The 12,605-nt window shown below is 45.7% G+C and overlaps 1 protein-coding gene across 2 annotated transcripts in view; it reads right to left on the bottom strand.

Moving 5' to 3' along the window:
• PAPPA (pappalysin 1) overlaps positions 1–12,605 on the bottom strand; it is a 175,030-nt gene that overhangs the window by 26,268 nt on the left and 136,157 nt on the right. For both annotated transcript variants that reach the window (XM_039720237.1, XM_039720239.1), the window contains exons 14-17: positions 12,181–12,352; positions 5,505–5,688; positions 2,670–2,880; positions 1,904–2,075 (exon numbers count right to left, since the gene is read on the bottom strand). In XM_039720237.1, the coding sequence (XP_039576171.1) occupies positions 1,904–2,075; positions 2,670–2,880; positions 5,505–5,688; positions 12,181–12,352 (739 nt within the window). The remainder of the gene's footprint in view (positions 1–1,903; positions 2,076–2,669; positions 2,881–5,504; positions 5,689–12,180; positions 12,353–12,605) is intronic.

The following is a 12,605-nucleotide window of genomic DNA, read 5'->3' as shown; positions in this document are numbered from 1 at the left end:
GCTTAAATGACCATTACATTCCTGGTGATTAAGAGATGCTGTATGTGCAGCCAAGTAATGGTCTTCCAGCATGGTGACAAAGCCAGGAATAAATTGCTAAATTATAATTGAGCACAATTTGCTGTTTTAGCAAGTGTGGTGCACTTCCCTTGCAATTTTCATGCCAGGGTTCAAATGTGATTCTCAAAGATGAGCCATGAAACCTGATTTATGTTCCTGGAGCTGGCTGTGCTTGAGGGTACCCTTGTATAGTATCAGCAACATACTCAGAGATCCCAGGATATCCATTGCTATAGTAACATACTGTCCATCATTCCCTGACCTGCAAAATCTCTTGTGAAAACCCCTGCTGGGTTTCTTGCTTGGATGCAATGTGTATTATCACCTTATATAGCTGAGAGAGACTTAGTGGGGTTTAATCCTTAAATAATTAACACTTCTCAAGTGGTTCTGGCTTGTGCCAGGAGCCCTTGCTCTTCTTCTGTAGACTATTTTCTGAGATATCTGAAAATACTTTTCACTGTAAATACCTTTCTCAAGATTTTATCTGCTCCTTTGCCCAAGGTGCTTTCACAGCTGAGTAGTCACTCCTCTCCCTCCCAGTGAGTAGACAGAGTTGCGTCTCTCCCTTTCCTGAGCTTACTTCATTACTGCTGTAACCCTGATTCCTCTGCTTGCTCCTCTTCATGTTCACCTCATTTAAAAGCAAACACAAGCCCGTTCCACCAGCTGTCATCGCCCTGGAGCTCCCAGTTTCCCCGCCCTAGCAGTGCTGGAACACAGCACAGGACATGCTGCCCCTCTGAGCAAGTGGTGGATGCACAAAGCCACAGCTGCTGTGTCCCAGAGCTCCCACCCACTCTGCACCCATGCCTGCAACTTCTCATTTCACACTGCTCATAACCTCACTCCAAGTCTTAAACAGGGAAAACTTTCCCAGGTGCCCTGATGTGAAACGCTGGGGCTCTGTTGTCACCATGCAGAAGGCAGGCCAGAGGACAGGGAACAGGGGCTTTTAACATGTGGAGCAGGTACCAGAGGTGTCTTTCACATAATTGCCCCTAAAGCAGCGTTGGTATCTTTTTAAAGGTCCTCAGATTCTGATCTGATGATCTGAATTCTGATGATATGAAACAGCCTTTGTCAGAGCACACCCTGCTCCAAGCAGTGCCTGAAGTTGCTGCAGCTTCCACATCCCCACTTTGTCTTCCAAAGCAGAGGGAGCAGCAGCACTTCTGGGAGAAGTTACTTATCTCAGAAACTATAATTACCTCTGGTGAGGAAAACTAGGCATTTCAAATAAGATAGTAGAGGCCAGACCTTCTCATATCAGTGAACACAGCTCCCAGGAAGCCAAAGGCAACACACTGATTTGTGCCAGATGGGGATCTGACCTCTGATGCCAAATGACACCTTCACAGCCAGAAAAACTTGGAAGTTTAGAGTGAATTCACCTGAATAGTTATAATCCCTATGGTGCTAAATTATCACACGACACACAGGCATAAAATGGTAAGAACTGGAGAGAAAAAGAGAGGTAAAACAGAATGAATACATGGGATATGTATAGATAACACACATCCTACTTACTTTGATTTGTTGCTCCTGATTTTCTAGCCAGATCATAAAGCCACTGTGGCAGATTTTTCTGCCACTTACTGTCCAAAAACAGTAAGTCAGTCACTTCTAATTCTCTACAAGTAATAGTTAATACTGTTCCTACTGTCATAAAAATAATATTTCCAGGCTCTCCCTCAACTTCCAATATGATTTTCCCTTCTGCATTTCCCTGGTTTTGGAAGAGCTCAATGTCCCTTGGCCTCTCCAAGATCAGTGTCCTTAGGGAAGATATGAAAAAGCCAGACTTGTGTGGGCTGAGGTGATTTGGGTAAGGGGGACTCACCGACTGGCTGTCATCATCCTCGCACTTGATTCGGCACTCGCTGTTGAACTGGAAGCCGTTGGAGCACTGGTAGAGCCCGTGGAACTTGGAAGGTGGAGGGTCACAGGTGACAGGCACGCAGGCGCCTGGCAGCCACGTGCCATCTTGCGTGCACTGGATCTTAAAGGCTCGCCTTTTTGTGCAGAAAAAAGCAATATTTAGTGAGTGGCTGAGTCAGCTGGGAGCCTCTAAAGCCTCTGAGCTCTGCTAGCAGGTTGCAGGAGATGGGTGTGCTGGAGCTTTTAACGCTTGGGGAACAAGTTGTGAATCTGCGTCATGAGGTCTCTGAGCAAAAATAACAATTATTTGCAAAACCAACACTGAGCTGCCCAGCCTAAACTCCTCTTTTGGCCTTGGACACATCTCCCAAGAACTCAGCTTCCCAGGCTTGTGGGCTGTGGTTGGTTTGAAGTGGGTTTGTGCAGAGTCAGAAGTATACGACAGCACTAACCCTTTTCTGCAGGGTTTCAAAGGGGACTCCCCAGGTTGCATATCAAAGGGGTATTTCTAAGGTAAAGTCTGTTTTTTGAGTACTGGTCAGGATTTTTAAAGAAGCCTAAGTGAGCTGGGTACCTAAACTGACACTTCACAGCTATCTGCATGAAGGAATTGCTCCATGCTAATCCCTATGGCACACAGAGTCTGTGACAAACAACCCCTTCCAAAATCACTGTAACTCATGGCTTTCTGAGCCAGGCTGATGGCACAGATTTAGTCTTTCACGTACTTTCTTGATTTTCTGGAGGATCCAGGGACGTGGTAACCTGGTTTGCATTTGTACTTGCAGAACGAGCCCACTTTGTGCTTGTCTTCTCGGCAGCGCGAGGTCTGGAGATCCGCGTTGGGGACGATGGAGGGTGCTCGACACATCAGCTCACACAGGGCCTCAGGAAAGGACCACAACCCATCCTCCATGCAGGTCAAGTTGCTGTTGTTTCCTGAGAAGAACAGTGAGCAAAGTTAACAACGTTCAGCAGGAATATTTTCTTTTGAAATGTTGTTACACCTGTAAGACATCAAAAGCCCCCTCAGCCGATGTGACAAATTCAACTGCATTGAGCATTCATCTGTCCTGTGCGTTCTCTCACTCTAGATGATGTCATTAAATCATTAAGGACTCTGCTTTCAGGTGACAGGCAGGCAGTGCTTATTTCAGGAAATGCTATAGCATAGGGGAAGCCACACGGGCTTTGTCATCTTTTGTATTTCTCTTCCTTATTTTGTTCCTCTCTGAAAGGAAGCTTGTTTCATACACCAACCCCCTCCTCTCCAAAGCCATGGCTTTAACAGAGGGTTTGGTGCCATCACATTCTTCATTTGGCTTCTGTGTTATATCTTTTCCCTGAATCTGTCCCTTTTATTTCAATTTGGAACCTTTTGGAGCAGCATCTGTTAGTATTAGAGTCACTACTCCAACACAATGAGGAGCCATTCTCAGCTGGGGACTCTCAGTCCTTGGGGACTACTGTGATAAATATGATTCATAATACTCATTAGAGACTCATTTTCCTCAGGAAGCTTTCTTGGCCAACACCTCAAAGGTAAAAGGTACAATAGATCTATTTGCCTCTGCTATGACCTACTTGACTTCAGAAGGTTAAGCTAAAAGTAGCCCAGTCTCAGTGTATTTTACATTCTTTGTTATTTTATACCATATGTTGAAAAGAAATAAGCTTTTCCTAAGAAACAAAGCACAGCTATGAGCCACTAACCCTTCAAAAATCCCTAATATTCCATTGAAATCCCTGAGCATTGCTGCAGGAACTCTTCTCAACCCACAAGGCATATTTTCAACAGTGAGCCAACTTCGGAGTTATCCGAAATAATACTGACAAAGTGCTAACCCCGGAGCAATGCCATCTCTCTCTGAGGGGAGGAAGAGAGCCGGGGCATGAGGCTGGAATTCAAAGAAGAAGAAAACAAAAGGCTCTGGAGGGCTCAGGAAGGTATGTGGAGGAGCCCTCCTGCCCTGCCCTCAAAGATAAGAGAAGCCACATTAAATCAGCCCCGGATTTCTCTCTCCCCTCCCCAACTGCAGATGATTGCAGAGGTATTTTGTGCAGAAGGGAGCTCTTTTCTGGAGCACCAGCATGTTCCTCTGCTCTGACTCATGCAGCAGCTCCCAGCCCAGCCATGGTGATATCATACTTGCCACTGCAAAGCGATAAGCTGTGACATTACCAACAGTGGCTGTCATGACGTCAGTGATTGAATTAGCCATGAGTCATTCCAACACTGTTCTCCAGAAGCTTAGTGGCAACATTTATTAGTCATCAGTGATGGCTCTACACCAAACAGAGCCTTTACCTCACAGCTCAGTGTTTCTGGACAAAAGTGAAGTGATGTTACACACCAGAGCTGCAGCCCCTGATCTGGGGTTGGTTGTCATCTCTCCATCTACCCCTGCCTGAGTCATCAGCTCTTGTTGGTCATGATGACTATAATTATTTTCACCACCCGCTCAAAAATATTTAAAGCACTTAAAATGAAAAAAAACCTTTTGTTGAACATAGCCCTGTGAGTGAAGAAACAGAAAAAGGGAGGTTTTTGCAAAAAAATAGTCTTAATTTTCTCTTAACTATCCTTTGAGTAGTCATAACTTTGACTGTGTTTTGTCTGTTTTTAGTTATCTCCGATCAGAATTAAAAAGAAGTAAGCAATTTGCTTATATATGAAGAAATCATCATAGCCTTTCTCTGAAATGAAGAATACTTCCCATGCCTTCCTTTTTGGGGTTTGCAATGAATCCCAGCAGAGAAGGAGATATCATGGGTCCAAAAAAAAGCTTATATTGAGTTTGTACCTGAGTTGACAACAGCAGTTACGTATATTTACAAGATGGACAAGTTCCTTCAAATTAACAATTTTCTTGTTTCCTGAGGACCAGATCAAAAAGGGAAATGTGCCAGTGAGCAGAAGAGTTGATGGTGCTGAGAAGAGGATGGGGATGTTAGCAGAAAAGTAGCAGGGAAGAATATAGAGGAGGAAAGGACAGAGGGCAGCAAGCTGTGTTATTTCTAGGGGAAAAAATAAAAGAAAAAAGGAAAACATGAAGAGTGACAAACAAGAAGAGGGCAGGAAGGTCACAGTAGAGCAAAATGAGTGTGGAAAAGAAGAAGGGTGATGGTGGATTAGAAAAAACAGTGATGGGGCTCTGTGCCATTGGGACGTGTGGCTTTTCAGTCTTCTCTTGGCTTTCCAAATACATGGAGGAGGCATAGAAGGGGGACAGACAGTGGAAATAGACAAGGCATGGGAAAGAAGATGAGAGAGTTCAATCTGATTTATCCCTATGACTTTTCCATGTTTTGGTTGTATGGAAGCAATATTCCCTGTCATTGCTGCCTGGCCAGCTGCGATCAAGGAAAGGTCAAAGCAAGGTAATAGAGAGATGCAAAGGAACTTAACTTCTAATATAAATAAACCTTCCATTGAGTCCCATAATTCTTCCTACTTAAAATATCATGAATAACTCTAAACCAACAGCAAGAGAAACATGTATTCCTAGGAGCAGTCTGCATTAGCTGTGTCTCTCAGTCACTGCACAGACATCCCCCAATACCTTTCAGAAGAGCAGGAGGTCGGCATGTGAAGGAGCATTTCTTGCCAAAGGTGGTCCCCTCACTGCAGTTGAAGGTGGCTGGGTAGACATGGTACTGGTCTGGGACACCACAGTCCACGGGCTCACATGTCACCTGCTTGTTCCACTTCCCATCCATGCAAGTCATGGTGACGCTGGACTCCGTCTGGAAAAAGACACACGGCTACAGCCACAACAGCCAGCAAGGGAGGAATCAAAACCATTTCAAGCCTAATAGCCATAATTTTGGCTCACAAGTTAAGCACAGCCATGTCTGGTCCCTACCATCATCATTTAGACAGCAGCTACCAAACCCACCAAGGCTCATAAGGAACAGTGTCAGAGAAAGGATTTTCTGCCACCTCTGGGGCGAGACACCAAAGTGCTTGCATAGAAAGAGTGCAGCTCTACAAATAATCCAAACTCTCTTCTGGCCTCCTGAGACAAGGAGGGAACCTGCTGCTCTGCCCTGCCATTGGAAAGGAGCACAAGCCTGAGCTGTTTGGAGCTGACAGCTGTCCCCCATCCCTGTCACCTTTGTGGTGACAAAGCCACTCCAAGGGGATCCCTCTGTGCTTCTGAGTAGTCAAATTCATTTTTGGGTTTGAAGTAAAAGCCAAGCTGACATGAAGCCATTTGGGATTCTCATCCAAGGCTCTCCCGAGAGGTGTCAGTCACCCTTGGATGGGGATCTCTGGGGAAGTGCAGATACTGACAGCTGCTGCTGAGGCTGCTCTGGCAGAGTGCCCCAAGGCTCCACGCAGAACCAGGACCCTGCTGTCCTGACACCACAGACACGAATGCCTGAGGGACAGACCTTTTGCAGGAGGAATTTACCATGGCCAGACCCAAGAGTGTCCTGCCCATAACTGGCACCTGGAACTTGAGAGGTTGTACACAGAGTCAGTGTCTGTGCTTTGACTTCCCCAAAGTCACTCTACCATCACAGCTACACAGAAACTAAACTTCTATGGATCTGAGGAATAACCAAAACTGCACAGCACACTGGAATCCTGGAGTGCTAGGGGCAAAGAAGAAAAACGGGGGGAACTAAAGAAGCCACCCATCTAAAGCTAAGATGAATTCACTGAGTGACTGAAGGACAAACAGATGTTGGCAAAGAGAACAGGGTAAACAACATATCCACTTTCTAATTAAAAATGGAAAAATATTAAAAGCTAGTAGTGAGGAATCTAACTCTTCCCTTTACACCAGAATAAAGAGAGGGACAGAGGTTAAGAAATGTGAGAAACCCAAACATGAGAAGGGGAAGATTCTGGCGAGGAATCTGACCAAGCCATACAGCAGCACTCCTCTGCCTCCAGGGAATATTTTATTCAGGGCTGGTATGCTCACAGGAGATTTGCACCGCCGGCCATTGATCTGGGTTTATAAAAGGAAAGGGAATTTTTCTAGCACACATCAAAGGGACCTGGATTCCCTTTTTGCAAAAACACCCTAATGGTTTCAACAGAAGTTCAGACCTGTCTCCCTTTGATATATGGTTGCATTCAGAATGGAAAAAGCAGTCCCTGAGCTGAGAAACTGGACACTTCCCAAGTGGGCACAAAACCCCTTTGCTAGACCGTAGAGTTTATTTAAACAGGGAGCACTGCTGACAGAAAAAAATGTCTTTTCTACAAACTCAGAGTAGCACATTCTGGGATACTCAGAGCCATCAGGTGAAGGGATACTGTGTGTTCACATTCCCAATAATTTCACTCCCCAGTGGCTGTTAATTCTCTCTTTGTTGCTTATCAGAATATCTGTACCATTAAAAAGTGTATATAAAGTGTAGGCAGTTGATGTCCTGAAGATTCCAGAGTGTTGCAGTGTGATGGCTACAGGAGAAGGAACAACACAGCATATTCCCCTGTCTTGCAAACCATCAGCACTCCAGGATGAGCTGCTCCAGCATCCAGCAAAGACATCCATCCATTTCCCTTTAACAGATGCTATTATCTAATAACACAGTAGCAACATAGCTGCTGGAACTTAAAACATAAACCCAAGATATTGATGTCAATAAACTCGAGCTAATGATGTCAGGGGCTATCCAAATGTTATGGAAAAGACACAGGTCTTGCATAGTTTCATGTTGGATACTGGATTCATGATGAACAGAGGGAAGCTGTATCAATGGCAAGAGATTCAGCTCCAGGAATTAAGTTATTTGGTGTGGCTGTGATCTAGTTCAGGAATAAATGAGTGTTCATAGTAGCTGCTACTGGCTGCTGAAACACAGTGTGGTGCATGAGGAAGTTTCTCTAATGATAGGGTTACACATCAGATGTACCTCTGCAGAACACCAAAGAAACAGAAACCAGAATATAACACAAAAATTTAAACAGAAGCAATATCTGTGCATGACAGTCACACTTTACAAAAGGATTGGTTTGCCCAAGTTACCACTTGTGAGAGTATTTCAGCTGCAACCCGTGGCCTTTGTTAGCAGAAAGCAGCAGGACACCAGAGCCTGCTGGAAGTGCTACAGGCCTGGGGTCCCCTCTCTTTGGGAGGGATTCCTCTCCACAGCCATACTCCCATTGTCCTTTATCTGTGCCTATGTTCTAGACCTTGATATCAAAATGTTAATAATTAGTGTCTCCACATTTTCATTTTCATTTTCATCTCTGGGTTTTTTTCTTGTGGTACTTTCCCCACAAAGCCCCTAACCTAATCTGTAAGAGCTCTCTCAGACCCCTGTGGATTTTCCTCATCCTGGGAAGACCATTCCCCAGCAGAGAAGCTGTGCCTATGGAAGACCCTGGCTACTCATCCTTTCCTAGTAATTTGTTCCATGTTTGGTATGATGGAAGCTGAGTTTTTCAAGGTCAGACATAATAATGGCACATTTTAGAGCATGTCTATCATGTCATCACTTGAAGCACATGTAATTCTGCAGCAGGACACAGCAGAGAGCATTCCCTGTGATGGAGACAAAGACCAGTGGCTGTCATTGGAAGCACAGAGGACAAACCTACCACAGAAATCATTGCTGATGGCACCCACCAGCTTTTGACTTTCCCCTCTTTCAGTGTCACACCTGAGGGAGGGATCTGCAGTGCCCAGGGGCAGCACCCCTGGCTGCTGAGCAGGATCCTGTCCCTCCCCAGCTCCATGCCACACCCTGGAGGTATTTCTGATAGACTCAGCCCTTGGATCTGGTGCTGGGTCTTAGTGGCAGCCTCTGCCTTTGCAGCTCTCCCACCCGGAGCCGAGCAGGCACGTGCCTGTTTCGCCTGTCTGATCTGACAAGGTCACCCAGCTCACAGCAGCCCACACGAAGCACTTGGCTTTCTCATCTGGTTTATTAGCTGTCACTTTGGGCACTTTGTGCTGCTTTGACTGGCATCACAGCAACTGCTTCCCTTCATGTCCTGCCTTCCAAAAGAGGCTTAAGCAAGGAGGGAGGGTGGGCAAGGAGGAAAGAGGGGGGAGAGAAAAGGGGCCTCCAAAGATGCAGTGAAGAGGATGCAAACTTAAACAAATCTGGTGCCAGAAAGATTTGTTTCTTGGGACTTTTAACAGCCTGGGAGAATTCATGTCTCCTTCCTGCTGCCCAAGATCCCAGCCAGCCCCTTCTTCAAGCGATGCTTCACGTGTGAAGTTTCCTCTCCTTAAAAATGAACAGCTGTGCCCTCCCCTCTAAGTATTCTTCCACTTCTGCCCACTACTGTGCCTCTAATTGAACCCACATGAGCCGTGCTTTCTTTTCCTGGCATGATTGATGATGCCTTTGCACAACATTAGGGAGCTGCTGGGTTTTAAATAACACCTCTTGACCAGAGCAGCAGTGGTGGTGGCTTCAAGGAGAGATGACAACAAGTCACTGAATGAGCAGGGCTTTCAGTGAAGGACAAGGGGGAGGAAAGCAATGAAAGACAAAGGGGGGAAAGAGGAAGAAGACAAGAAAGAGCGATGGAGTTGTTGGGGGGATGGGAAGAAATCAGGGAGGGAGAATGAAAACATCCCCAAGATCTTCTTTGTGAGAAAGATACATGAAGGATTTTGCTCCATCACTATGCAAACCTCTTTGTTGTTGTTGTTGTAAGTCACTAAATGAGGATGAGAGAGAGCTCAAGAGTCTGTAAACAGCTCAGCTTTCTTTTTCTTTTCAAGCAGCAAACAGTTTCTGCTGCATAGCGTGCTGACGAGTTTTAGGGTTTGGTGATTTTACAGGATTTTAACAGAATTTGGGAATGTCAATTTCTCAGAGAGGGAATGAATGAATGTTTTGCCCTAAAACTGATTAAAATGGTAGCTTCAGAAGACACAGAGTCCAGAAAGTGCAGAAACTTTTAAGAAGATTTTTCAAAGACCCTTTAGATGTAAAAGATTGATTTGAAATGTGACTTGTGCTCCTATATAACCAAGATGCTTTTGAAAAATGTCACTTTTTGTCACACTCTTTGCCCCTTTTTTTCAGTCTTTCAATGAAATAGGGAAGACAAATGTGGTTCAAATGCTAAACGAAGGTGTTTCCACTGGTCTGTGAGTCACCTTCACCAGCATGCAGTGGTTGTGGGCCACTGATGGTCAGTCTGCTCTTTGAGATATTGCACCTTAGCCCAGCCTCCTTCCTACCCAAGGGTGTGAAACATCAGTATCTGCTTCCTTCCTCCTCTTCCTCAGACAGCCCCACACACTGACAGTTAAAGGAGAAAAAATGTATCCCTAGACCCTCAAATTAGTCAAACAAGTGAAAGAACCAATTAAATGGCAAAAATGAAACAAGGAACAGCTTTGTGCAAGGTTCCCCAGCCATGACAGGGGACAAAAGTCCCTCTGGCCATGGACAACTCATGTGACTCATGTGCCCTTTCTCATCCCCAAATGCTTGTGACTGGAAGAGGAACTGAAGCTGGGAAGCAAATAAGGAAGAAGCACCATGCCTTTTGATATGAGAAATCCAGACCATGGATTCTGGACTTTCTCAGATAATTCATTTCTTGTCTACATGTTCCAGAAGTTCTAGTTTGAAGCACCTGACACAAAGAAATCAAACAAGTTGACAGTGAAAGAAACTGTCTGTTCCTTTCCAGCAGATATCTGAAGCACACTTACAAAACTTTAAAAGCACGTGTTTAATGTGCTTAGAGGGTCATGGGTATCTTTAAGATGCTCCGCTCCTTCCCTAATTTGAACAGTGAATGCACAGCACTGAGCAAAACAAAGCCACTGGCCTCAGGGGGTTTTATTGGTGGAAAAGACAACGAAGTGCAATAGCAGAGCAGGGTGAGAGGAAGCGTGTTGTAAGAGGCAGTGAATCACATTAGTGAGGGGTGCTAAAATCCTCTGCTCCTGTCATATGAGTCTGATCAAGGCTCTGAAACCAAACTTCTCCCAGCAAAACCATGCCCAGCTGGCCAAGCCTCTCCAAAAGGTACTGCTTGCATAAATAACACAGGGCTGGTGAAGAATGCTCAGGCTTTTTTATTTGGTTTGTGATCCCTGTGTGCTTCATGTACCCCATGTACAGATCCCTTCCAACAATTTCCTGGTTCAGCCGCTCAGGCTCGTTTTGGGAACTGGTTTTCTGTTCTGTAAAAATGCTCAGCTGGAGCTGGGGTTCTGGTGCTGATGCCAATTAGGATGGAAGAGGCCCCAGCTCGCGGGGTCCTGTATTTGTTTTGTAATTGAGTTGAAAGGGTTGACTCATTCCCCTCCACTCTGTCTCCCCCCTCTGCAAGCTTATGAAGAACACAGTATTTCATAAGTACAGACAGGCTGCTGAGTGTGGCTGCCCCAGCCCCCGGCCCAGATGTGAGTGCTGCCCCAGATGTGAGTGCTGCCCCCACAACCAGGGAGAGAAGGTGCTGATGGGGGAAACCACCCCCATGTCTCACTCAGAGGATGTGGCAGTGTTAGAGATGAAGGCACAAAGTGGGGTGTCAGCTCTGCATCCCCCTGTCCCCAGCATCCTGCTCCCAGGGCCATGCTGCACGTGTATCTCATCCACCTCCCCCAGCACAAAGCACTTGCTTTTTTTTTTTATGTTTAAAAAAATTGCTGGTTTTCCTCAATACCCCCCTCACTGCATCAAGATGTGCTGCTTTTGTAGGACTGGACTATTAATGCACAGATTAGAGAGGATGGGGAGAATTTCCTCCCCTGCTGGGGAGGTTTTTGGTGATTTGTTTGGAAGCAAAAGGGTTTGGGTGCTTGTTCTGTGCCCTCCATGCTCTACATGTCAGGGTGTGGTTGGAGCACATGGATTGAAACACTGCAAAGGAGTTACTATGTTGTTCATCTCAATCTGAGAAATAAAAATAAGGTATTTTACCCAGAAATTGGTTGTGCAAAAACATGAGCACCCTACTCTCAAAACACCAGCCCTTCTACTCCCTCTACTCAACCTAAACAAATGGTTTGGCTGAGTAGAACCAGTGAGATCAAACAAGGACTGAACACAAACATGGTTTTTGGTTTGAAAATTTCTAAATTAAGTGAACATCTGAGCTTTGCTAATTGCCAGAAACTCTTCCTTCAGAGTCAAAGGGCTCCTGTTCTGATGACAAGCATTTGGACAAGACCTTGTCCCAAGGCTAGGCTGAGATTTTAGCGTCTACCCTGAGTTATTCCTCAATTCCTCCACAGCTGTTTGCTCATCCTGGTCTTGTGCATCATAAAAAAAAATCACCGTGGCAGGACAAACCTGGCTCTTGATGAGATCATCGTCTCTGTGGATGTGCAGGATGTAGCCGGTCCTGCAGCTGACGTTGCACTGGGCGCCGCTGTCCCAGCCGGTGCCGCCGGTGCAGTTCAGCACCGCGTTCTCGATCTCCAGCCTCTGGCAGTCGGTGGCTTCGCAGGAGTAGTGGACACAGCTGGGAGGGAGACAAGGAGTGGTGGTGTTGTTATTTGATTATTTCAATCCATTCCACAAGAGCAGGGTCTGAGTGACAGACTTTGGTCAGAGAGTTCAGAGCCCAGCTCAGGAAAGGGCTCCACAGCCTCTTGGTGCGTGTCCTGAAGGACAGAGGCAGTGGGCACAGTGGTGACAATGACAGCAAATTACAGGTTTTATAGCAAAAGGGAAGAGCCTGCCAATTCTGCAGAAGTACCTTCTGTTCTGCAATA

This window comes from Passer montanus, unplaced genomic scaffold (assembly GCF_014805655.1).
Source record: "Passer montanus isolate IOZ18808 unplaced genomic scaffold, ASM1480565v1 scaffold43, whole genome shotgun sequence".
Classification (NCBI taxonomy): domain Eukaryota; kingdom Metazoa; phylum Chordata; class Aves; order Passeriformes; family Passeridae; genus Passer; species Passer montanus.
The sequence above is the reverse complement of the archived record's forward strand: the minus strand, read 5'-3'. Positions and strand labels throughout refer to the sequence as shown.